Source organism: Rattus norvegicus, chromosome 9, assembly GCF_021556685.1.
Source record: "Rattus norvegicus strain SHRSP/BbbUtx chromosome 9, alternate assembly SHRSP_T2T, whole genome shotgun sequence".
NCBI lineage: Eukaryota > Metazoa > Chordata > Mammalia > Rodentia > Muridae > Rattus > Rattus norvegicus.
The window spans coordinates 13,215,198-13,242,314 of NC_141542.1; the positions used below are offsets into that span (position 1 = coordinate 13,215,198).

The following is a 27,117-nucleotide window of genomic DNA, read 5'->3' on the forward strand; positions in this document are numbered from 1 at the left end:
TGGGTGTCCCCCAACAACTGGAGTGAGGGCTGCTTCTGAACCTTTTGCCTGCCTGTACATACCATTCACACGTAACTGGGGCACCTAGTCTGGCATCAGTGGGAGACCATACGCCTAGTACTGCAGTGACTTTATGTACCAGGGTTTGGTGATACCCAGGGAGGGACTCCCTCTGATCAGAGAAGAAAGTGAAGGGAAAGTGGGGGGAGGAACAGTGTAAGGGGGTGTTGAGCTAATATTGGGTTGTAAAGTGAAAAAATAATGAAAAAAACAAGTCAATTACTAGCAATTACTTAGCTATACATCAGATGTAATATTTCATTTACTTTATTCATTCTTTGCTCCAAAAGTAATAGTTAAAATTACCAGTGGGTAAATTATCTTACACTTACTAAACTAACATTATATGTTTTACAATTTTGAACAACTTTACAAGTTACTGTTATTTTCAATTCTGAGTAGAAATGTAAACTCCAAGCAAGACAAAGCCAATAGAGGCTTAAGTTCATCACCAACAAGTTTCAACAATTTACCCCAAATTTACTGTTAAACAGCACCTGGCTGAAGACACAAGCTGTGCCTTAAATACGCTGGAGCGACTCTGGGATGTTATGAACTTAACCTTGAAAGGAGGAAGGTATAGGAACTTCTATTTGGTTTGGATTGTAAGAACAGACAAATTACTTACAGAAACTGAATTACTTCAATACACATGTGAAGACATAGAAGAAAACAATAAAAATTTACAATCCAATCAGGATATAAACATCTTTTATATCATAGAAGTTGTCAATTATCTATGCACATATAGTTAGATTTTAGCAGTAACCAAACAGTTGCTTATAAGTTCAACAAAATTACAGATGTTTTTCAGCATTTTATAGCCACATCGTTGGGAATGGGTTGTTGAGCTTCCTTTCACTTTAATGAGTATCTGGGATAAGCAAGTTATAAAGACAAAAGCTTTATTTTAGCTTTTGTTTTTGGAATTTACATTCCATGGTCAGATGGATAGAATATCATCATGGAATTAAATGACAGAGCAAAACTGCCCACCTCATATTATTGAATTTTTCATGGCCAAGAAACAAGGGAAAGAAAAAGCAAGGGCCAGGAGCACTCCTTCTCTTCTAGGTCACATTCCGTTTCTTAGCTTCCACCCACTAACTTCTACCACACATTCTAATGGCTCTTGCTGGCAGTAACACATGCTGTGCCCACGTCCTCGACATTTAGGAGAAAGTGTACATTTGAGTGATTGAAAGGAAATGTCATTCTAGCTCATGCTAGGTACCCTGAGCTCACATATATATCCTGCTCATGCCACAGGCTGCTCCTGCTGATCTCAGCTTAGCAGTGCTGACGTCTGCAACTAAAGTGACAGGGTAAGTGCTGAGACCCAAAACATGTTTGCCTTTCTGTCTTCCCAGCCATCATTCAGTCGTGCAACATGCTGTGTTCTCCATATTGCCTGGTTACTGGGAGTAAAAGGATGCCCAAGACATGGAGCGAGTGGGAGGTGGAAGGAAGTATGCTGGCAAGCAAATGCAGATGGACTCTGCTAAAGTGGGCAAAAGTACAAGCTGTTCCTCAGAAGAGATGACAGGAGATCAAAAATCAACTGGCTCCACACTGAGCATCAAGCCTCCATTCTGCTCTTGTCCAGAAACAATTTGTGCTTCCAAAGGCCACCTTCATGTCTTCTGTCTGTTTCTTTATGACCTAGAAATAGGATTCCCTTTACTAAGACTTGGATTTCTGACATCTCCTTGAAGTTCTTCCCTCACTTTCCTCCCACAGAACCCGCTCCCTTAAACACATTGCAACAAGTTGCAACATGTTGACTCTTCCCATTGTAATCAGGCAAAACAGACTGAACAGGAAGGACTTTAGGATTTCATGTACTTTAATTTAGATGATCACTATTGATGTGTGTTTCAGAGTTAGTATCCTGGTTATACCTTCTAGAAGAATGTCATCATAAAATGTATACTACTAGAGTTTTATTTATGTGTTTATTTACTAGCTCGTTAAGCTGTGTTACTGATTTGTACTGAAGTGTGGAGGAAGTATATACTAAACATGATGCTTTTATGAATGGTAATGTGATGTTAGTTATCACAGAGTAGGAGCCACAATCCTTGGCCTTTACAGGTTGCTTTCAGAGCTTCCTTTGGCTGAATTGAGGCTTGCAGACAGACTCCTGTCTTAGATGTCCTTCTTGATCAGAGTTCCATGCAGAAGTTTAGAGAGGTTCCGCCCATCTTTTGCTTATAGATTTCATCAAACCTGTCATTCTGAGCTACAGTAAAGTGGTTTTTCCAATCACCCACAGTTCCTGAAATACAAAGCCCAGACAAGAACATCAGTCTCTGATTGACAGACTTTGTGTCCCTGACTGGAGGGTGGAGGGACCACAATGGAGCTGTCATAACAGGAATCTAATTCCACATCACCTTACTTCTCCTGTCTGAAAAGGACCCCTATTTGTCTTTGGGAGGGGCACCAGCTTCTAAATTAAGTGGTTGATTAATTCAAGGTGATCTGGCTTACATATACTAGATAGTCATAGTTATAAAAATGAACAAATAGTAGACATATAATCATACCAGAGGAGCTTAAAATGTTATAATGGCCAAAGACCCTGGACATAATAAAATACATATTGTGATATTCCATCTATACATAATCTAAAAGCAAGCTAAATCAACCTATAGTGAAAAATGAGAACATTTATCTCTGTAGGAAGTGACTGCAGGCAAAAGATATCACACGAAATTGCTCAAGGTGATGAAATTCATTGCTTCTTTGATTCAGATGCTAATTGAATAGTTTTATTTGTTTAGAAAATTTATTGAAGTGTAGAGTTAATTTCTGTGAATTGATTTTATGAAGAGTACATCTTTGGAATTCCTATGATTCTTGTGGAAATTATGCAATTTGATGAACAAAAATGTTCATTGTAGCATTGATCCTATAATGTAAACATAGTATTTATAGTTTCTATAATTAGAGAAATGATTGGAAAAGTAATAGTATGTCTATAACACATGTACAAACATGTACAAACAGTGATGTTTGAGATCTGTGTTTCTTTCGCTGGAGAGATAGCTCTTATTCATTATATACAAAAGTGTATAATATAACCACAGTTTATATTGTAATTAACAGATTAATGTCATGGTATCTGTATTTGTGTTTTTATGGCCAAAGCAAGCAAAGAAACAAACGCAAGTGAATCCAAAGAAGGGTGGACATGGATGGGCTGGGAAAAAGCTACTTGTCAAATTCTCACCAGGATTAATAAAGAAAAGAGATAGAACAGTTTGATTTGTTTCAGGGCCTGAACACTTGGTATACTGCAAGAGGAATGAAATGAATTAATTCATGTGCTAAAAGGAAGACAAAAGATGTTCTGGAGAAATGTGTAAACCTCAGTGCTGGTTGCACTGCTGTGGGAAAAAATGCATGTGTCAATGAGACAGTGGGATGGGTTTCATTCTGTACCTAACATTTGGAAAGTGGGTTTACTGAGGATCTGTATGAAATCATCAAACTATTGAGTTTTAAAAAGTTATTGAGTACACTAACTTTAAAAAAAAACGTTTTCCTCTTAAAAGTGAATCATGAGGGACAATCAGATTTTTTTTCTTTCAAAATCTAGGAAGTAATAAGGGCCTGGGTCTCAGTAATACATGCTGAAAGTCCTGAAAGTGTCATGAGTCATGATTTGGAGACAGAATCAAACTAGATGTCAGATCTGATGAGTCTAACCGCAGGCAGGGATCCCAAGGAGGTGTGCACCAAGGGGAGTCTGTCTTAGTTATCTGTAAGACTTGCTTTGTAGAGCTTCTTGTACACTAGGAACAAATCTCTAGCTTTCTTAGAATCACAATATGTGGATTGGAGAGGGACTGGCTCAGAATTAGAGATAAATAAGCCCCACAGACCTTTTCTCATGAAAGGGGAAATGGACTGGTCCAGGACAGACTTGGGGACTGTAGAACGATTTGTCATAGGATTCTCTTTCATTTTCTCAAACGATGTCTCCAGGACTATTTTATCCACGACCTCTTCATCCAAATTCTTGCCCATGAACTGCATTACCTTCTGGATTTCAGGCTTTGGGTCCTGTGAGTGAGGGTAGCATTGAGTTGGACTGGAAAAGAGTTTTCACACTATCACATTTTTCCAGACATCCCTGTCAGAACCACATTCCTAAAGCAGCTTCCCTGTCCCTGGAGCTGAAGCAGTGATTTACTTACCCTCTTCATATCTTCATAGAAGAGAAAGAGAATCTGGTATCTGTCTCGAATTTCCCACCATCCTTTCACATGGTCAAACCAAGATCCCCAACTTACTGTGAAAAACAAGAATTGTTTTCATGGACACAAACCTTCCAAGTCAGGAAAGTTTGACTTTCCTTTTTCTTTCTTTCTTTTTTTCTTTTTTCTGGCTTCAGGTACATCAGAGAAGAAAAAATTCTGTATTAGATATTTCCAGGGTCACTGAGCTGCTCAATTCTGAGGTCACGTAGTTTCTATCAGTATTGGAGGTTTTGCTTTAATATGAGAATTAAAGTGGCTTCATGTTGATTATGCACAATCACTTGCACCCTCATCTTATAACAGGGTCACACAGGCTGAGGAAAGTCTATAGGCCAGGAATCCCGGAATAAAAGGCCTTTAAATAGGAGGCACAGGAAACTCTGGGGGATCAACTGTCAGGGGTTGTTCTCTCAGCTCAGCCTAATCGGGGTAAAACCACAGAGGGACAATGCATTTTTATTTACCTTTTCCATTGATGAAGGTTTCAAAATACTCATTCCAGGTGCCTGGATCGGGGAGCACCTGGCTCATCCTGTAGAAGTGGTAGTAGGAAACCATGCAGTCTTTGGCATTTCGAGCCACATAAAGGAACTTTGGAGAAGAAGAGAGGTGAGTTAAAGGAACATGAACATGAAAAGTTCTGGGTTCTCACTCTGGCTGAGTCCTCTTGGGGAATGCTCAACTCTCCTGCCCTGGCACCAAGACTCAGCCTAGAGCAATGTCACCAATTATGATACTCCCAGCCCAGTCCTAACTCATTGAAATTTATCTCAGTTCTTGATTTCCCTTTTGTTATCAGGGGCAAACTCTTCCTCTAGATACTCTGAATCAACTACAGAGCCACTGAGCCTTCCAGAAACCTCAGCCTGATTTCTGGGAAAGCAATCACTCCACCTGGTGTTTCGATGTGGAGCAGCACCATGGATCCTACTTGCTATGAGCACAAACTTTCTTCCATGATGGTCACTTTCAAAACTGTGTGTTTCTACACAGAATAAACAAATGCCAGGTGCGTTTGAATAAGGACCCTTTTGGGAGACTTTTTCACCTTGCTAGAGATCTAACCCATGTTTCCTCCAAATCCAAATGCTTCTGCGCTCCAATGGAAAGAATTTTCTAAAGTTTCAGTTTATTTATTTATTTATTTATTTATTTATTTATTTATTTATTTATTTATTTATTGATTCTTGCACTTTGTACTCAGGTTGTCTTTCACCTCAGTATTGACTGACGTTTTATGAATTTCTTCTTTCCTTTTCATGGATGTGGCTTCCAGTCACAACACAGGACTCTCACATTTCCTCAGTCCTCATTCATCCCCTTTCCAAGTTCTTACATTTCTCTATCCAGATGCACACAGTCTGAGAGTTAGGCTACTTCTGGTTCTTAACATTCAGTGTTTTATATATAAATCATTAAATATGCATAATATTTATAATGTATATGATATATAATATATATGTGTTTATACAATTATAAAACACCATTTCTTTATTTGATGATTTGACTCAAAGTCACACCTTCTTTCCTTATGTCATTTACAATACAATGATCTATTTTATACAGCATTAACATTTTTTTATTTTTGCATACAACAGGTTTGTCAGAAGTTTTTGGGGGCCAACTCTGACTCTTCTTTGGCAGACACCCTTATGAAGCTCTCTTCCCTTATGTATGTTGTGTGTACGTATGTATGTATGTATGTATGTATGTATGTATGTTGCAATGTATGATCATTATCACAGTGGTAATCTGGGGGTCTGCGCTGAGATGACTCTTCAGAAAAGATCATGTGTATTTCTGTTGAGTATACTCTTGTTTTTGGTACTGGGGTCATCTTAGCTGACTTGTATGAGCTTGTAGTGTCCTGAACAGGGCAAAAAGCGGGAATTAATCTTTAAAACCTTTGAGGGGTGACAAAAGACTATCCAGAAACTACCCATGGTCTCCTTTACGACCCACAATGTACATTATATTGGTAAATTGCCTTCTGTTGTTTGAACTCACTGACAAGCTGTTTCCAGAAGTTGGGTTACTATACACACATTTCAACACCAAGCATGTAGTTCTAAGTGTTCTCCAAGATCCCTTATCTGGGGAGAGACTATTCCACTAACTCTGTTACAAGGAGGGGAGAGAAGAGTAAATTGCTTCTGTTACTGAGATCATCTGGAAGTTGAACTATTTCCTACAGGTGAAACTTTGTTTAGCCCACTGGGAAAGAGATGCTAGATCAGCTCTTGGAAACCTTAGCCATAGAGAGAAACCTCAGTGTGAAACTCCAGCTGATACTTAAACTTCCTCAGTTTCTTGAAAATGGTGTGAGCACAGGATCTCCTGATGTTATCTCTTTCCTACCAGTCCTTTACTTGGAGGAATACTCTGCTCAGCCTGGGTATTTTATGAGTAAACTGACTGGCTATCCCAATGGAGATTCATCAGTAGTTTTTGCTAGATGTTTGTGAGTCCTCCCTTTGTAATATTATCTTTCTACTGTGATTTGTTCCTTGACCTGGAAGCCGTGCCCAGGGACACACTATGCTCTGCCTGGGAATCTAAGTGCTGGGAACACAAAGTGTCAGATTCAAGAGGGCTTGTCCAGGCAATTTCTGCTTGAGGACCTGATTTGTTGTTTGTCTGTCTGTCTATCTCTCTAACTCCATCCTTTCATCTGCATGCTGCTTGCTATTTATTTTTCTTTGGCTTGTTTTATATACTTAATAACCTCACTCATTCAAAACTGAAAATATACCCATTGAAGACTATTCTCTGTACCACAGAGCTCAACTCCTCCACCTACATATACATGGAAGATGATGACCCATGATACCAAAGCTCTCTCCTCATTCTCTTATCTCCTTGTGTATGTTCTGTTTCAATCCCTGTGCAAACATTAAAGCTAATGTTGCTGAATTATCCAGGGGATCAAATACCACTGCACAGGTCCATGATAATTCTGCTTTTCTTAATTTTATTTCAGTTTTATTTTTTGTAACTTGGGAATTTCCTCAGCTTATTTGATCTCAGATAATATCAAGAGGTATTCCTCAGTGATTTCATGATAGCTGGTCCCAGTAATGCCAGGAATAGAATTGGCATTCCTCACCCACCTTTACAGACAATACACAGTCATTTGATTGTAGGAGCTCCAACAATATTTCTGCTATCTAGAAATACTTTAGTCCTTTCAAAACAATCCTTAAAGCTTAAATTATGCGATGGTTTTATTTATATTGATGCGTTGCCTGCTTCTATGATCATGACCCATGTGCAAGCAGTACCCATCCAAACCAGAAGAGGGCATCATATCCCCTAGTACTGAAGTTTCAGACAGTTGTGAGCTAATATCTGAACCTCTGTCGTCTGGAAGAACAGTCAATGCTCTTAAGCACTGAGCCCATTTCTCCAGTCCCTTTTTATCTTTCTTTCACTATTTCCATTTAAAAAAGAAAAAGATTATTCTTAGAAAAGCCATTGCCTCATCCTTGAATCTCAGCTCCACTCACTGCACGATTACTGTACCCTTGGCATACTCCTTGGTATACCCATGGTATACTCCTACCATGGTCCAACACCCTCAATGTGTCAGGAACACAATAGACAAGACATTGGGACACATGACATAATCCTAGAAAGAGTGACAGCAGCCTGGAGGCTTCTGAGGCTCCATCCAAGCCTCCTTTGCAGCTCCACTGGGATTTACCCTTTGAACATCAGTCCTTTGCACTTGATCTGCTCAGTCTTCTTTGTGCTCCACTCCATAAGCCCTCCTATAGCCTACAGCCTATGGTTCCCGTTCCCCACTCCCAGTCTGCTTCACTGAAGAACACATGATCCCCAGTACCTCAGTCTGCCCTCGGCCTTCACATCACATTTGAAAGCCTCTGGGGAACCACTCTACTAAATCTAGCATGGTGTTTGACTTTACTGCACAGTATGAGGTCTCAGAGGTACAGCGTACTGCTAAGGAAGCTATACTCACTCAGGCTGTGAAGGGCTGAGGCCCTGGGCTCCCTGCTCCAGTCCCGATAGGAACTGCTACTGTCTTACCTTACAGTTGTTTGTCCAGAAAGACGGTGGGAGCAGCTGAGTGGGAAGATGGGTCCTTAATATCCTTGGAGCTGGCATCGCATTGGCTTTGTCCACACCTGTAACACAATTCAGGAGATGATTGCACAGTCTGCTCAGCACATGAGAACATCCACTCCAGGCTGCCCACTCTCTCCCTACTTATTCAATATAGTTCTTGAAGTTCTAGCCAGAGCAATCAGACAACAAAAGGAGATCAAGGGGATACAGATCAGAAAAGAAGAAGTCAAAATATCACTATTTGCAGATGATATGATAGTTTATATAAGTGATCCCAAAAGTTCCACCAGAGAACTACTAAAGCTGATAAACAACTTCAGCAAAGTGGCTGGGTATAAAATTAACTCAAATAAATCAGTAGCCTTCCTCTACACAAAAGAGAATCAAGCTGAGAAAGAAATTAGGGAAACGACACCCTTCATAATAGACCCAAATAATATAAAGTACCTCGGTGTGACTTTAACCAAGCAGGTAAAAGATTTGTACAATAAGAACTTCAAAACACTGAAGAAAGAAATTGAAGAAGACCTCAGAAGATGGAAAGATCTCCCATGCTCATGGATTGGCAGGATTAATATTGTAAAAATGGCCATTTTACCAAAAGTGATCAACAGATTCAATGCAATCCCCATCAAAATACCAATCCAATTCTTCAAAGAGTTAGACAGAACAATATGCAAATTCATCTGGGATAACAAAAAACCCAGGAGAGCTAAAACTATCCTCAACAATAAAAGGACTTCGGGGGAATCACTGTCCCTGAACTCAAGCAGTATTACAGAGCAATAGTGATAAAAACTGCATGGTATTGGTACAGAGACAGACAGATAGAACAATGGAACAGAATTGAAGACCCAGAAATGAACCCACACACCTATGGGCACTTGATTTTTGACAAAGGAGCCAAAACCATCAAATGGAAAAAAGACAGCATTTTCAGCAAATGGTGCTGGTTCAACTAGAGGTCAACATGGAGAAGAATGCAGATCGATCCATGCTTATCACCCTGTACAAAGCTTAAGTCCAAGTGGATCAAGGACCTCCATATCAAATCAGACACACTCAAACTAATAGAAGAAAAACTAGGGAAGCATCTGGAACACATGGGCACTGGAAAAAATTTCCTTAACAAAACACCAATGGCTTACGCTCTAAGATCAAGAATCGACAAATGGGATCTCAAAAAACTGCAAAGCTTCTCTAAGGCAAAGGACAGTGTGGTTAGGACAAAACGGCAACCAACAGATTGGGAAAAGATCTTTACCAATCCTACAACAGATAGAGGCCTTATATCCAAAATATACAAAGAACTCAAGAAGTTAGACCGCAGGGAGACAAATAACCCTATTAAAAAATGGGATTCAGAGCTAAACAAAGAATTCACAGCTGAGGAATGCCGAATGGCTGAGAAACACCTAAAGAAATGTTCAACATCTTTAGTCATAAGGGAAATGCAAATCAAAACAACCCTGAGATTTCACCTCACACCAGTGAGAATGGCTAAGATCAAAAACTCAGGTGACAGCAGATGCTGGCGAGGATGTGGAGAAAGAGGAACACTCCTCCATTGTTGGTGGGATTGCATACTGGTACAACCATTCTGGAAATCAGTCTGGAGGATCCTCAGAAAATTGGACATTGAACTGCCTGAGGATCCAGCTATACCTCTCTTGGGCATATACCCAAAAGATGCCGCCCCAACCTATAAAACAGACACGTGCTCCACTATGTTCATTGCAGCCTTATTTATAATAGTCAGAAGCTGGAAAGAACCCAGATGCCCTTCAACAGAGGAATGGATACAGAAAATGTGGTACATCTACACAATGGAATATTACTCAGCTATCAAAAACAATGTCTTTATGAAATTCATAGACAAATGTTTGGAACTGGAAAATATCATCCTGAGTGAGGTAACCCAATCACAGAAAAACACACATGGTATGCACTCATTGATAACTGGCTATTAGCCCAAATGCTTGAATTACCCTAGATGCCTAGAACAAATGAAACTCAAGACGGATGATCAAAATGTGAATGCTTCACTCCTTCTTTAAAAGGGGAACAAGAATACCCTTGGCAGGGAAGAGAGAGGCAAAGATTAAAACAGAGACTGAAGGAACACCCATTCAGAGCCTGCCCCACATGTGGCCCATACATATACAGCCACCCAATTAGACAAGATGGATGAAGCACAGAAGTGCAGGCTGACAGGAGCCGGATGTAGATCGCTCCTGAGAGACACAGCCAGAAAAAAAGAAAAAAAAAAGAAAATTTAGATGCCCAAACTACCAGACCCAAGGAGAACAGAAAGCCACTAATGACAACACATCCCACACCTGTGTAGCATGTTCAACTTCAATAGATGTGTCCCACACACATCACTGGAGTTCTACATTCCTACCCTGGGATTATTCCTCCTCCTCCTTCTCCTCCTCCTACTCCTGCTCCTCCTCCTCCTCCTCCTCCTTTTGCTTCTGTATAGGAATTAGTCAGCCTGAGTTCATGAAACCCCCCAATTTCTCTGAGACCTATAAGAATGGACTTCCCACATTTTACCATGTTGCTTGGATTCTCATCAGTGCCCTTTCATGCTGCTGTCTATCTGTATGACCATGGGGTTAACAATTCTCCTAACAAGACTTACATCTCTAAGGAAACTCCTCTTAGTTTCCCTCTCAACACCCAAACCTGAAGTCTCTTATTGGAACCTCAAGGAATTCACTCTATCATTTTGAGGATAATGACCTGGAAGCCAAGAATAACCAAATTTGTCCTTTTGAGCCAGAGCTGATCAGAAACAGTGAGCAGACTCTTTCCACCTCCCTTCCTGTCATATCAAAAACATCTCTCCGGTTCTGTGCAGTGATGTTTCTTCTATTACATCCTTTCTGATACATGGTTTGTGATGTTTGCACTTCTATTTACAACTCTTGTAGGGACTTTCTCTGTGAATCTTTGAGACAAACTGGAGTAAGATGAAATAAAGATATTGCAGACTGTCCCTAAGGTCTTTCCTTTAATCTAGCAATCAGGCTCTTCAAATAATGGCAGTGGAGAGGTTAGAGAATTAGTCCTGCATTGCTTCAAAGATTGCATGAAATCATTCTGTTAGGCGGCACATTTGAATCTGGACTGTGATCCACAGAAAATGGTAAAGATTCTCTTATACGAATAATCGGAAATCCTGCCAAACAAGGAACAGAGATACTTTTAAAAAACTAGAATTGTGACTGATAATAAGTGGCATTTAACTATAAACATACAGCGGGAGGGCATGGTGTAAACTTACGTTCCACCTTACTTCTATGATATGAGGTCTGGAAGGTAACAAGGTATAATGCTTACTTTCCATTGTCAACTTGACTGGACTATGAACTGTATCTCTGGGTGTGTATATCCATAATGCGGTTTCCAGAAAGGTTCACCCACAGATTGGCAGCCCAATGGGAAATTAAACTAAATAGAAAAAAGGTGAGCAACACATTAGCATCTGTCTCTGCTTCTAACTATAGACTAATTGTGATGAGCTTCATGACAGATTCATAATGTGTCCTGAAATTTGAACATCAAGCTTAAAAGCCCTAAAATGCTGTAAGCAAAGCTTCACAGACAATCTGGGGAAAATTTGGAAGAGCGCAGTGCCAAAAGAGTAGAGAATGGAGGCCCACTCATGAGGTTGCAGAACTGCTCTATGGAGAGATGGGCTGGAGGTTATTATATTATATTTTGGTGAAGAGTCTGGCCACATATTGCTCTTGAACTAAGAACTTGAGTAAGGTTGATTTCACAACAATAAGGGATTATGTTTAGCAAGGAAATCTCAAGACTAGAAACTATGTATGAAAAGAAAAATGTTCAGTTAACGTCACGGGGAAAATAGCTTTTCAATTGAACAAAGTAATTGCCTCCTCGTGTGTGTGTGTATATGTATGTATGTGCATGTGTATGTGTGTGTATTAATATGCCTGTGTATGTGTGTGCATGTGTGTGTGTATGTTTGTGTGCATGTATATATGTGTATGTGTGTATATGTGTGTATGTGTGTGTGCATGCGTGTGTTTGTGTGCGTGTGTGTGTGTTTTGAATCATAAGACACTGTCCAGAAACCACTTGGTTATGAAAGGTAAAGTACTGAAAGCAGATGGCTGTGAGCTGCTGATGAGTAGATTTCTGTTCCTTCCTCTATTCTGCAGTTACACATGACCAGAGCAAAGGTATAATGAGAACATTAGGCAGAATTTTGCCTTCATATGCATCTATCTTCCTTGCTGATTCACATTTGGTAGAAATACAGAAAAAAAATGGATCTGGAAGGGGTGGCATATACATTTAACCCAACACTCAGGAGGCAGAAGAGGAGAATCTCAGTGAGTTCAAGGCCAGCCTAATATACAGCATGATGCTGTTCCAAATAGCAACTAGGGGGAGGGAGAGAGACAGGATAGGAAAGAAAAAGAGAAGATGAAGGGACAAGGACAGAGATTAGACAGGAGAGGAACATATATGGAATCAGGGTCTCTTACCTGATGGTTGGGGTGGCCGAGCCCACTCAATAAAAGGGTGTCGGTGTTGAATGATGGTCCTCTGGCACTTCTCTACATCCCCATTCTGCTCAATCATGTCGACAATTTCTTGAATCCATGTTGTCCCTGGGAAGACCTTAAAGATTGAGTTAGAAGATTATTCTTCAAACATACTAATGAACGGGTGTGGATGCAGATGTTGGCTTTACCTTCTGTTCTAACCAGGATCTTGTTAGCTATAGAAGAAATACTTTGGATCTCTGGGAAAGGTAAAAGAGTAGAGACAAATCTCACCTCTTCCCAAGAAAAATGAATGGTACAAGAGACTAAGCTTCAAGATCCCAGGGATAAGACATGTGAAGTAGCACCCATTGTGGGACAAAAAGAGCCAGCTTCTCATTGTAGGTAGTTCTAACTTAGGTGAGAAGTTCAGATAGCTCAGAGGATGAGGCTGGGGCTACTACTCTACCAGGTTACCTGATTTAGGGTAAGTACAGATGAGGAGGTCATCTGGCTTCGCCTTGAAGGTCTGAATCTGACTCCAGTTGTCAACAGTTGGAGCCTGCAGTCGGATCCCTGCGACCTCTTTCAGTTTTGTCTGTCTGCTCAATTCTGGGGCCAGGGCCATGATGTCTCAGGGAAGAAGGTTTAGTCCCTGTGAGAAAAGATCAGAATGGAATTCTTAAAGTACTGTGATAAAGCATACACAACATGAAAATGACTCTTAAGTATCATAAGTGGATGGCTCAGTAGCATTAATAATATTCCTGCTGTTCTTTGTCTACCATCACCTTGAATCTCCTGAAAACATTTTACTTTTCTAGATGGAAGCTAGGAGCCCACTGCTGCTAAATCTCAGTGCCTGGCTACCACTATTTTCCTTTTTATCTCCTTAAACTCTAGATGCTTTAGACTAAGTTCATTTTGTCCTCTTGTGAATAGCTAATTTATTTAGTTGAATATTCTTAAGGATCGGCTGTATTGTGGCATGCCATCAGATTTTCTTCCCAATTAATGCTAACTTTTATTGCATGCCTGCTTGTAGTGTGGTTTGTTTATCCATTTCTTTGTCCATGGGCACTTGGAGTACCTCCTTTCAACTATTGTACAATAAAAAATGTACAAATATCTAAGCTTCTACATTCATATTTTTGGGTTCATAACTCAATGCAGATATGCCATATAGTATGTTCTCATTTTTGAGAAATTGTCATAGAACTTTCCTCCAGTGGCTGTATCATTTAAGAAGTCTACCAGTAGTATATAGTACTCTCGAATCACTGACATGTATCTCCCTTAAATCTCCATCCCAATAGATTTGTTTTGCTTTTCCTTCATGACTACTAATGAATATCTTCTCATGCACTTACAGTCTACTTTATGTCTTTTTTTCAGAAAGAGACACATTGTTCCACTGTTTGTTGTTGGTTGCTATACCTAGAAACTTACAAATATATGAATAGAAGGGATGAATGATCTTCTAATACTCAAGAGTAAGTGGCTATTTGAGTTTCAAAGCACATCTATCACTGCTGCTCAGAGGGATAGCAAGGTAATGTTCAGTGACTGCTACAATAGTGAGCACCACTATTTTATTTATTATAAGCAACTTGTTTTTAGTTCTTATATAATTTGAGGCCTAGAACATTAGAGGGAAAGAATATTTATGGAAAGTGTAACAGTGAATAATTGCTAGTAATTGTGTAAAGAAAACTACAATGAGTGAGAGAAACAAAGACTGTCCAGGCTGGCCAGACCAAATATCAGGATGACAGGTTCCCAGAGAAAGCTGAGTTCTCTGGAATGGATGCAGGGCTTTTAGAAAATGAAGACCCGGTTTTACTTGAAAACATTTCCAATATAAGCAGCAGCTACAGTTGTAGTATTGCAGAGAGGGTGTACTTCCCATAAAACTCTGAGATGTGATATAATCAGCTTCAGCAGAGGAAGATAAAGTATTGCCATCTCCCCTTTCTTTTCTTTTAAGGTAAGAGTAGATAGGGTCTCTACATATCCCAGGGTTGCCCATTGCTCATTCTGTAGCCTTGAATGTACAATCCTCCTGCTCCAGTCTCCTTGGTTCTGAAGTGGCAAGTGTAAGCTCACTCACTTGGTTTGGAGCACTGACATTTCTAACATACATTCTATGTTAGGTCCTTCCCTAAATTCCCCCTTCACTTTTAATCCACATCACAGGTTTAGCATAAGTAATATTCATTCCTCTAAACATAAGAAGGCTTACAAGATTCTAAATCAATGGTTTGATAAAGACCTCAGCTAGTATCTGTCTACTAATCTCATAAAACTTCTTTAAAAATTGCTTCTAAGTTACAAGTGTCCATGAAATTTAAGATGCCCATGCAATAAGTCCATATTCACAAAGAAAACTAATACAAAAATTGTTATTACAAAATGTATTTTTGTCCTTTTCTTTTTTTTTTCTTTGAGCCAATTGGTAAGATATAATTGCCCACCTAAACATACAAAGCCCAGTACCATCCATCCCTTAGGAACATTAATAACAATCTGTAAATACACAGAGTGAGATCTTTACATCAGCGTCCATTGTCCTGCCAGCGCTTCTCTCTCTCTCCCTCTCCACTTCTCTTTCTGTTCCTGTCTCCTCCTCTTCCTTCAAACTTCTCTCCCACCCATCCTTCCTTCTCCTCCAATGACAGGCAATGGGGAGAAGTTTCTACTGAAGTCACCTGATTCCTGAGTACATGACTAGACAGCTGTCCTTGGGGCAGTGGAGTTAGCATCAAAATACAGATAACTCCAGGGCAAACCACAACATTTATCCCTTTTTGTCCAGTTAAAAAGCCTTTTCACTTATATATAAATTGAGTACAATTATTACCATTCTAAAATTTATAAAGCATATGATATACTCAACACACAGTCCATCACTTGTTTAGTTAAACAGAACATTTAGTTATCCATTCCAGCTTAAGAAAGGCTTAAAATCTATATTATATCTTGGCTAGCTTGTATAGTATAGATAACTATACAAAAAATATGTATTTTCAGAGTTAAACAGCCTGATAGGCTATGAGACTGTAATCAGTCTTCAACCCCACCAGAAATCTTTGAATGACCAAATATCTATTAAGATAGGAAGCCTAATATGGCCTCCGGAACTGAGAGGTTGTAGAGACAAATCTCTACTAGCACATTCCCCTCTTGGCAACATGAGAGCACAAGTCTGCAAGTCTACAGTGTCCTTTTCAAATGTAAATTTAGGTATTCAATATAACAGTTCCCAAACACATTCTCATTTTGAACTCCAATAGAACTTTGGTGGTGGATATGGGAGTTCTCTAAGTATACTGATGATGCAGTTCCCACTACCAGCTCATAGACAAAAGGGAATAGATTTCACGGCCTTTAGAAGCTGAGGATAAATTGGAGGCAGCATCCTCAGTCCTTTACCTGCACAACAGAACAGAAGGCTGATGTTCAGCAGATGAACTGAGGAGGGATGCTTTCCCCTAGCCTCTTGGTGTGCAAAACTTCATTTCACCCAGCCGCTGTAATCTGCTCAAACTTCTGACCAAAAACAGTTAAAACAATCAGTAGGCTATGATGGCAAGCAATATGAGGGAAGCTAGCAGAAAGAGTGTGACTTTGAGGCCAGTCTAGGTTACAGTAATACTGTTTCAAAGCACTAAACCTATGAATCTGGAATGCCATGCAACCAAGGGAGCCAATCCAGAGCAAGAGTAAGTTTGATGTGTCGAAGCCTTGAAAATCTCATCCTGACACCAGCAGGAGTTGGACTGTTTTCCTCCTTGCTCTGGGTGTGCATGCCCTGTGCACATAAACCCTATGATCCCCACTTTTGCAACCCTTGAGGTAGTCATGGCAAAATTAGAGATTAACCTCCCTCTTTCCCTGTAAGGATATGTTCAGGAATCAAATAGTCCTCCACAGGTAAAGGAACATTCCCAACATATGAACACCAGCCAGTAATATACCCTCACTATGAAAACTCCTACCTACACACCAAGGTTTATATATACCCCTTAATACCCCCAATAAGAGAGAGCTATTTCACTGAAAACCATCACTAAAGAAGGCTATTTATCCCTTTGCATTCACTCCGACTGACACCCTGTGAAATCCACCTACCAGAATAAACTTTTTTCTTTTCAGTCCTGCTCAGTGCACAATGGTACCTGGATACCTCAAGGGCAGAAGCAGACCTAGGCTGGCACAAAACAAAATAAGAATAAAGGAAAAAATTTGAGTTAATTAATTCATCCTTTGTTTTTCTAAACAAAATTGCAAGTATCCCTCTGCCTCTGCCTCTGTCTCTGCCTCTGCCTCTGCCTCTGCCTCTGCCTCTGCCTCTGCCTCTGCCACTGCCTCTGCCTCTGCCTCTGCCTCTGCCTCCAAAATGCTGCGATTCCAGATACATACTACCACGTCTTGTTGCATCATTTTAAATTGCTCAATTTGTGAGCAAGTGCAAACTATTTGCATAAACTAATATTGCAAAAGCATTGGTGGATATGATGGACTGAACTGTGTGCCTCCACATTCACATGTTGAGCTCTAATCTTCTTACTTTAAAATGTGACAGTTTGAGACAGGGCCCTGATGATGTCATTAAGTTGAGATGAGGCTCCAATTCTATCATACTAGGGTTCTTCTTAGAAGAGATTTAGACATACAGAGAAATACCAAGGGATGTACACAGGGAACAACATGTGTGGACATAGTAAAAGAAGGCCCCCTGCAAGCAGAGGAAAAGGCCTTGAGAAACCATACTGACAGACACCTTGATCTGGAACTTTTTTGTAGGAATTTTTTTTAAAACTGAGCAGAATAGCATGATCAGTTAAAGCTCAGAGACCTGCTGTTTCATTGAACATTGGAAAATAAAGAAAATTATGCATTTCTCTTAGTGTTTCTTTGTTACTTGACCAAACAAGTAACTGAATTTAAATAAGTTTAAAATTATGACCTGAGGTAAGGACTGAAAATCTTCAGTTGACAGAGACCAGCTCATTAATAGAGTCTGTGTGGTATAAAGGTAGATTTGAGGGCTGAGTGAGGCCATGGAAGTATGTACAGTGAGTCAGGTGGGGGCTGATGTGTAGTTCTGTAGTAAAGGTTTGCCCAGTGTGCACCATGCCCAGCTTGACAATGTTGGGGAGGAATAGAGGTTTCTGAATGCCTTATCTTACAGTGATACAAAAGCCACAGACACCCAGCTGAAATCAGATTCTCAAGTTTGAATGTGTTCCCAGAATTGGAATTTGATGTGTGCACAAACCTCACTTCTGCTGCTGAGCAGAAGCAGAGATCACAGGGGAAGAACTGAAAGCAGCTTCCTGTGCTACTGAGCACCAGTGCCTCGCAGACTGGGTACATCAAATACTGAGAATGACACTTTCTACTTCTGATAACCTCATAGAAGGTCAAGGAGCACACAGGTAGAAATACACCTGCCATCTGACAGCCCACAGCATGCAGGCTAGAAGAGAAAAAGAGTGCTTCCTTGGGCTTCTACTTATAGGTGGTCTCAGCTATGGTCACTGCTATTTTTAGAATAAGGCAGATAGACACACAGACTTTCCCAGGCAGGCTCCTTTTCGTCCTCTGAGGCCAGGTCCCTGTGGCCTCCTTTGTGAAACAATCTCTAGTCTTTTCCATACAGTTAACCTTTCATCTTGTTTTCTGAGACAGGTCCTCACACTGTCCTCCAGACACGATTTGCAATCATAACTGTCCTCCACCCTCAGCTGCAAGAGGATCTAAATTTACATGAGAACTTCCCAGATCTTATGCCACAGTGCTATGGTTACTTGCTTATATAAGTAACTTCCCTAAGCAGGAGACCTGGTCCAGTTCCTTTTATAGGCCTAGCTTGAATGGTGTCCACAGACTTAGACGAAAGAGGGTCCAGTGTGGTGAAGAAATAGTCATAGCCAGAGCAGTGTAGATGGCTGACAGGAGGGGAGTCTTTGTGAGGGAAAAGTACAGTATGCACATAGAGATGGTATTGTGGAAAGGTGTCTGCATGAATTTCTAAGTTGAACACAGCCAATGTTAGCTTCAGATTTTTTTTATTATTATTTTTCTTAGGTTTCTTAAGACTTAAGATCTTTCTGACTTGAGTTACACCACTTACACATTAGCACCTGTATGTCTGAGAACTAAGAACATACACCAACAAGTTATGCCAAATGTTTCAGATAAGCTGTGTTCTTACCTTCAAACTCTAGTTTTCACCAGTCTAAAAGCTGGACTGCCCAGTGTTCGGTAAGTACAAAGGTACATTTAGAGGAAGGAGGAAAGTATTTCTGGTATATGGCAAGCACAGAGGCTCAAATTCTACTATGCCAAATGTACCCAACCTTTAGCAATCAATCTCAAATGCTCTGCAATCAACGAGATCAGCTAGAGCTTTAATCAACAGAGTCACGACTACAAGAAACAAACTTTGGCATCTGGCCAATGAGGAAGTAAGTCTCACTGTTTAGGGATCACTGTTCTATAAATCTCCACTACCTTAAGTACTTTCAGACTCAAGGCTGTTTAGAGAAATGCACAGAGGCAAACACACTGCTCCTCCCTCTCTAAGACCACCTTGTTCCCCACTATGTGCAGGCCCTGGCTTTGTTGCAGAGTCCCCATGCTACGTGGTCTTCTTCCTCTCCAGTCTGATAGAGTTTAAAGTGGGAAAAACAAGAGTATTGCCATGCTTATGTTCAAAAAGAAAAATAACTCAAAAGCTGACACATTCAGCCTTTTGCTCAAAGCACCCTGTGCCTAGATGAGTGCAGCCCTTATAAAGTTACTCAAACCTGGCACATGAGGCTTACATCCATGACCTCATTTACCTTTTAAGACTCGTGATGCTAAGGTGTGCCAAACTAAAAAATTATTAACCACCAGGATTCACAAAGTAAACTAATTCCCAATCTCCCCTTGACTGTGATTAAAAAGAAGCTTAAAGCATGAGTGAGTTTAAAAAGATATTTCAGAACACGAGTCTAAAGAATCTTTGTTTTTCTTCTACCACAAGAGCTAGTCTTAGTTACTTGGGTCCTGTTCTGTTGGCAAGTAAACAGACTTGGGTTCAGTAATGGAGAAACTAAAATACTGGCTGCATGGTCTCAGGTATCCAGTGGAACCTTCTTAGAGATTTCTTTTCTATATCTATAAAATGTGAGTCATGCTAACTACCTCCAATCAGTACTGTTAGATTAAAAACATGGAACCAGGGCTCTGAGGTTAGAGTGGGTGGGTAAGAGAGGGAGCATGCTCATAGAAGCAGGGGGAGGAGGTATGGGAGAGAGGGAAAGGGGATAACATTTGGAATGTAAATATATAAAATATCCAAGAAAAATAAAATTTAAAAAGAAATAAAGAGAGAGAGAAAGACAGACCCAGCACAGACTAAGTAGTTACAAATGCTGGCTTTTTCCCTTTCTTTCCAGAACATATTCATTGATGCACACATATGAAATGACAGAACAAAAGTTTAGACGAAGAAACTATGTATATATTTATTTATACTCACATCATCCCATGATATATATATATATATATATATATATATATATATATATATATTTGCATGAAGAAGGCAAATTAAATTCCTTGATGTTGTTCTTGGCAACCTCAGATCAAACTGAGCTTACTAGATCTCTTCTGGCAACTTCCAAACTTGCTTTAGCCATGAAATTAAAGCTTAACTCATCTTTTGATACTGTAATTCCTCCATGGCTGATATGTCTTCTACCACCTCCTTTCTAAAGAGGTTTTGTTTGTTGACTCGCAAGTCACAATTGCCCTGTAGCAGAAGACCCTGTGTCCTAGTATCTGTGTGGAGATATCCTACGTTGCATGCTACTATTTTCACACTCAAAGTGTCACTCTAGACTCTTTATCCCATATAAGAGTGATATTGCTAATTGAACAGCTATGTATTGAGGGTGAATGCAAAAGAGATAAATCAATAGGTTCTAATAACCTGGCATATGTATTTAGTGAGCATTGATTACAACTGATTCCTTCATGGTCACAGTGATGAACTAAAGTGACACACACCCCTCCAACAGCTCTATTTGCTTCCTCTAACACACAACAAACTGTGGGACACCAACCAGACGCCAATAAATGAGAAAACAGAAATGGTATACAGCTTGCCACAGTTGAAACAGGCAGCTAGAAGCCAGGGGAAAAGATGGTAAAAGTCCTCAAATATTCAGTCACTCCTGACAGCCCATTGTTCGAGTAAAGGAGCCTCTAGAAAAGAAAATCTGTAAATATTTATAACCATAAATGCACTAAACACAAATTCATAAAACAAATACTGTCTATTAGATCTAAATCCACAGATTAACCACCACAATGACATTTGATGACTTTAGTATCCCATTGTGAAAAACTGAGAGGTTGTCCAGACACAAACTAAACAGAGAAACACTGGAACTGAATGAAATCGCAACACAAAAGGACAAAATATATCTTATAGCACATCTACCTGAACATTAAAATTATACTTTCTCCTCAACGAGACAAAGAAATCTCTCTAATATTCACCGTATATTAGAACAAAAAGCGACTTTCAACAAACACAGGAAAATTGAAATAACTTCCTGCATTCTATCTGAACACAATGAAATATTACAGCTTTGAATGCTTAATGAAAATCTAATTGAGAGATCAAAAAATCAATAACTTAATGATACATCCAAAAGCCTTGAACAAACCAAACCCCAAACCAGTAGATGAAAAGAGGTCAAAAGTTAATGAAATGGAAGTAAAAAAAAGTTTACAAAGAATCCATTAAATTAAAAGTTTCATCTGAAAATATTTTGGCAAACTCTATGTTAATCTAAGCAAAGTAAAAAGAACTCACATGTAGAAAGCCCTGAATGAAAGCCTAAGTGCATGTGTGTTTTTACAGACCCAAATAATAAAATGAGAAATGAAAAAGGAAATATTATAACATATAAATGAAATTAAGAAAAGTATAAGAACATATTTTAAGTCTCTTTTCCACTAATCTAAAATACCTGAAAGAAACAGATGAATTTTTAGAAACACTTGACATATCAAAATTAAACCAATAAAAAACAAATGAGCTAAAGAGATCCATAACTTAGTAATGAGACTGGAGAAATAATAAAAATAAAACATGTCCCAAATAACCAGTGCCAAAGATCAGATGGACTCACTGCAGAATTTTAGCACAAGTTCAGAGAAGAACTATCCAATTGCTCACAAAATAGAAAAAGAGTGTATGAGCCAGCAGATATAGAGGACAGCTATAAAATGCTGACTTCTGGAAATGACACAGCTGGTGCAAGAATCAAGTAACTCAGAGCAGATGTGGTTACCGGTATAACACCTGTACAAGATCATCAAGCCAGTTAATTACCCTGTAGTAGATAGTCCTGTGTCTTGGTGTCTCTGCATACACTGCATGCAACTATTTCACACTTGAAATGGCTTACAAGAATTGGTAAATCCAATCACAGGACCCATGCCCTCTTCTGGCTTCTGTGGACACAGGTAAAGCCCTCAAACATAAAAGAAAATTACTCTAAACAACTTCTTTTAAAGAAAAATAACTTTTCTTGTTAGCCAACATCATTTGAAATTTGCCCTTGTCAATTGAAGAGCCAACAATCCTATTCATCTTTCAAAATGTGTAATCTATTTTCTTACATTTTTGGTTGTTAGCCTAGCCTTTAATGGCTGAGCCATCTCTTCAGCCTAACAGCATATTTTCTATTCAGTGTTTAATGGCATTTCATTTAAAGGACTAAGTAAAGTCGGTGCTATATGCTATCTTTAATTACTTACAGTTAGTGTTTAAGCACAAGCAGTATGTGTGTCTAAGGATAGTAAGCAGAACAGATGCACGTCTTGCTTTTCTAACAGTCTCTTCCAAAGGTCCTCCTTCAGATTAGTGAATTCCCTGATCCAAGGTTAACTGGCAGCACAGGAATCCACACACTTTGACCCCATCCTGGAGGCACCAGAACATCTTGGCATGAATGCTGTGGCTTTCTTCAGGAAATCACCCCTCAGTGTTGCCATGTTGTATTATGATTAATAAGTTTACTTTTGATAGTATTGGCCACATATATGTTTGAAATCAGGGTTGGACTTTTGTCCTCTAGAGGAAAGAGCATGCAGGCTGAATTAATTCTCAATGTGGGAGGAAAGTGACAGAAACATTCTTCTTGAGGGCCTCTGTTCAAGGGAGGGAGAACAGTGCACTACACTTATGTCTTTTGAGACTTTAGGGGGATATTGGTGATGTCTAGTAGCTTCTGGCAACATGTTCTAGTTAGAAAGCCAAAAGATTCTATGAACAGGTAATAGGAGGCTTTGAATTCTATAAAAAGATGGAAAGAAATACTGATATTGTTCTAGTAATTAGTGATGATGGCCATTTATTCATTAAATATTGGTTGATTACTAGGAACTGTATCAGACATGGAGGAGTGTTCAAAGAAAGAAGTGTTAAAAATCTTAAGATTTTTAAAACTTGACACTGCATGTGTTGTTACCGCTCTCAAAATCTTAAGAGAAATGGCCCAAAACTCCTGGGTTGAGTATATAGTCCTATCTCCTGCTTCTGTAAAAGACAGTGGAATTCTGGAGACAGGTAAGATAAAAGAATGTGCAATAGGACAATGTGCTCCCTTGGTTCTGTCCATTCAGATGCACTTACTGGCTGGTAAACATGGTTATCCTGAAAACCTTCAGTGGTGGCACCCTCTACATAGCAGGGTCTTAGTTTGATTTCTCTTCCTATTACAAAATAGCCTAGACTAGGTAATTTATCAAGAAATGAAGAATAGAGAACCTTGTGACCTCTGAGGCAGAGGTATCACACAGTGAAGAACAGGAAACATTCTTGTTCTTGCCTTATGTATTCTCACCCAATCCTATTTACTTTTCAAGGACCCTTCTAAATAGCATTCATGCATGAATGTGGGATGATTGTTTCTAGCACATGGTTTTTGTGGTACACTTTAAACTTAACATTAAAGACCAGATGTATATATTGGGCAGCATCATATGATAAATATGTTATGATTTACTGATCGATCATATGGTAACTTTGCAAGTATGCAGTTGTCTATTTACTGTGAAATCAGTCACAACACACTAAGTAGATAGGCATGACTGTATTCAAATGTTGATTTCTCTGCTCCCGTAACTTCTTGTAATCCAGACATGGCATTGTAATGCTTATTCCAATATCTCCTGTCTCGCTGATATATACTTATTTCTCCCCATTTATTCTCTGATTTGTCAATGAAAACTGATCAGCCAATGACTGAGCAGGGGAGAGAACAGAGGTGGACTTCCGATTCCAGTGAGTGGAGAGGAGTAAAGAAAGGGGTCAAAGAAAAGTCAACACAAAGAGAGAGTCCGAGTGATACCTGGAAAAGTGCCCAGAGCAGAGAGAGCCAAATCAATACTAAAATGCAAGTATCTTGGGAATCTTCCCTGAGAGGTAGTCAGATTAGCTTAGAGGGTTAGATAGACTAATAGCTACTCAGATATTGTTCTGTAAAGCTTATCAAATAAATCTTATAGTCTCTGTCTCATGTACTTGGAAGATAACCAAGATAAACAAGAAACTGTTAATTATAAAATTGCACTAACAAGATGAGATGTCAGATGTTATTTCAATTTTCCTATGTTCATGAAGACTTACTTTTTCTCCTAATAGTGTGTTTAGTTTTGGATAAAATGTCATTAACTGCCAAAATAAAATTTAGTGTCTAATGATTGGGTAAAACATTGTAAGAGTCCCATTAGCTCCATTCAATGTATGATGTAATTAACTCCAGAGTTTTTCTGTTTAGCTTTTGTCAGGGTGGCCTGCTTATTGGTTCGAAGTAGGTCCTGAAGTCACTATGCCTGTGTGATGCTCGACATATAATTTTGGATAGAGTAGTGTTTGTAGTATGAAAGGGGGTGCCCTTACATTTGGTACAGAAATGTTTAAAACTGTAACATCCTGTTGGTAGTTTTTTCCTTTAATGAGTATGTAGCTTCCTCCCTTATATCTTCTAATTAGTTTTTGTTGGAAGTATATTTGTCAGATATCAAATAGTTAGCCTGCTTGCTTCTTGTCCTCATTCCCTTGAGTACATTTCTCTATTCTTTAACTCTAAGATGGTAACTGTCCTTGATGGAGAAGTGTGCTTCTTCCAGGGAGCAGGATCCTGCTTTTCAATCCAATCTCTTATTCTGTATCTTTTTATTAAGAAATTAAAAATATTAACAGTTATTATTGAGTATTTATGAATTTCTGTTGTTTTTGTGTTCCTGACTCACTTTTTAATCATCTTTTGCCTACCTATTTTGGGATTATTTACTCATTGTGCCTTCTTTTGGTCTATAACTAGTGCCGTGTGTAGAAATGAATTGGTGGACAGAAATTGTTGATATTTGTCCTTACTGTGAAATATTTTTTCTTTAATCTTTCATTATGTTTGATAGTTTTACTAGGTAGACTGGGCTGACATCTGATTTTCTTAGAGCATGCAGACTATTTATCCAGGTCATTCTGACTTTCTGCATGTCTGCACAAAAACTCTTGGAAAGATTTCATATTAATAAGCAAATGATACACATGAACACTTTAGAAAAACAAGCAGAAGCAATACCCCAATAGTACAGACAGAAAGAAATAGTCAAACACAGAGATCAAACTAATAAGATAGAAATAAACAAAAAAAGCAATACGCTAAAACTCAGTGAAATTAAGAACTATTTCATTTAAAAAATCAACAGTCCTGACAGACTTTTAGACAAATTAGCCAGAAAAGAAAGAGAATCAAAATTAGGAAAATTAGAGATGTGAAAGAGAGCCATTACAACAGACACTGAGGAAATTCAGAGAATCATAAAGATATAGTTTAAAAATCTTTATTACACTAAACTGGAAAACATAAAAAATGCATGAATTTCTTTTTTTTCATTTCATGTATATATATATATATATATATATATATTTTTTCATCTTTATTAACTTGGGTAATTTACAGTTCAACTGTTATTCCCTTTCCCGGTTTATGGGCCAACATCCCCCAACCCCTCGCCCTCCCCTTCTTTATGGTTGTTCCCCTCCCCATCCTCCCCAATTACCGCAATCCCCCCTACCATCCAGTTCACTGGAGGTTCAATCTTGGCAGGAACAAGAGCTTCCCCTTCCACTGGTGCTCTTACTAGGCTATTCATTTCTACCTATGAGGTTGGAGCCCAAGGTCAGTCCATGAATTGTCTTTAAGTACTGACTTAGTCCCTGTAAGCTCTGGTTGGTTGGTATTGTTTTTCATATGGGGTCTCAAGCACCTTCAAGCTCTTTCAGTCCTTTCTACGATTCCTTCAACGGTGGTCCCGTTCTCAGTTCAGTGGTTTAAGATTGCATTTGCCTATGTATTTGGTGTATTCTGGCTGTCTCTCGGGAGAGATCTACATCCAGTTCCTGTCCGCCTACACTTCTTTGCTTCATCCATCTTATCTAGTTTGGGGGCTGTATATGTATAGGCCACATGTAGGGTAGGCTCTGAACGGATGTTCCTTCTGCGTCTGTTCTAAACTTTGCCTCTCTATTCCATGCCAAGGGTATTCTTGTTCCCCTTTTAAAGAAAGAGTGAAGAATTCTGATTTTGGTCATCCTTCTTGAGATTCATATGTTCTGTGCATCTAGGGTAATTCGAGCATTTGGGCTAATATCCACTTATCAATGAGTGCATACCATGTGTGTTTTTCTGTTGGCGAGGATGTGGATAAAGAGGAACACTCCTCCATTGTTGGTGGGATTGCAGACTAGTACAACCATTCTGGAAATCAGTCTGGAGGTTCCTCAGAAAATTGGACATTGAACTGCCTGAGGATCCAGCTATACCTCTCTTGGGCATATATCCAAAAGATGCCCCAACATATAAAAAAGACACGTGCTCCATTATGTTCATAGCAGCCTTATTTATAATAGCCAGAAGTTGGAAAGAACCCAGATGCCCTTCAACAGTGGAATGGATACAGAAAATGGGGTTCTACTACACAATGGAATATTACCCAGCTATCAAAAACAATGACTTTATGAAATCATAGGCAAATGGTTGGAATTGGAAAATATCATCCTGAGTGAGCTAACCCAATCACAGAAAAACACACAT

The 27,117-nt window shown here is 39.2% G+C and overlaps 1 protein-coding gene across 15 annotated transcripts; it reads right to left on the reverse strand.

The window, feature by feature from the left end:
* Positions 1 to 311: 311 nt before the first annotated feature.
* On the reverse strand, positions 312 to 22,990 carry LOC148003325 (sulfotransferase 1C2-like). Of its 15 annotated transcripts, none has more exons than XM_087568047.1 (10): positions 22,772 to 22,982; positions 17,075 to 17,148; positions 16,376 to 16,492; positions 13,421 to 13,598; positions 12,944 to 13,079; positions 8,379 to 8,476; positions 4,793 to 4,919; positions 4,266 to 4,360; positions 3,951 to 4,131; positions 312 to 2,338 (listed from the first exon to the last, which is right to left on the reverse strand). In XM_087568047.1, exons 4-10 carry the CDS (start codon positions 13,451 to 13,453, stop codon positions 2,226 to 2,228), a joined length of 783 nt encoding a protein of 260 aa, XP_087424173.1. In that variant the 5' UTR covers positions 13,454 to 13,598; positions 16,376 to 16,492; positions 17,075 to 17,148; positions 22,772 to 22,982; the 3' UTR covers positions 312 to 2,225. The 15 variants fall into 15 exon arrangements, with proteins under 15 accessions (XP_087424173.1, XP_087424171.1, XP_087424178.1 ...); XM_087568045.1 differs by having other exon boundaries at positions 17,075 to 17,153; positions 22,772 to 22,903; XM_087568052.1 differs by having other exon boundaries at positions 16,376 to 16,489; positions 17,075 to 17,153; positions 22,772 to 22,888.
* Between the last annotated feature and the right edge of the window lie 4,127 nt (positions 22,991 to 27,117).

Excerpts from the sequence above, each read along its gene's own strand:
- LOC148003325 (XM_087568038.1), bottom strand. The coding sequence starts at position 13,571 with ATGGCCCTGGCCCCAGAATTGAGCAGACAGACAAAACTGAAAGAGGTC. Across the intron at positions 4,920-8,378 it reads TCTGGACAAACAACTGTAAG|TTCCTTTATGTGGCTCGAAA; the intron begins GTAAGACAGTAG and ends TCTTCTCCAAAG. Across the intron at positions 4,132-4,265 it reads TCTATGAAGATATGAAGAGG|GACCCAAAGCCTGAAATCCA; the intron begins GTAAGTAAATCA and ends CCTCACTCACAG.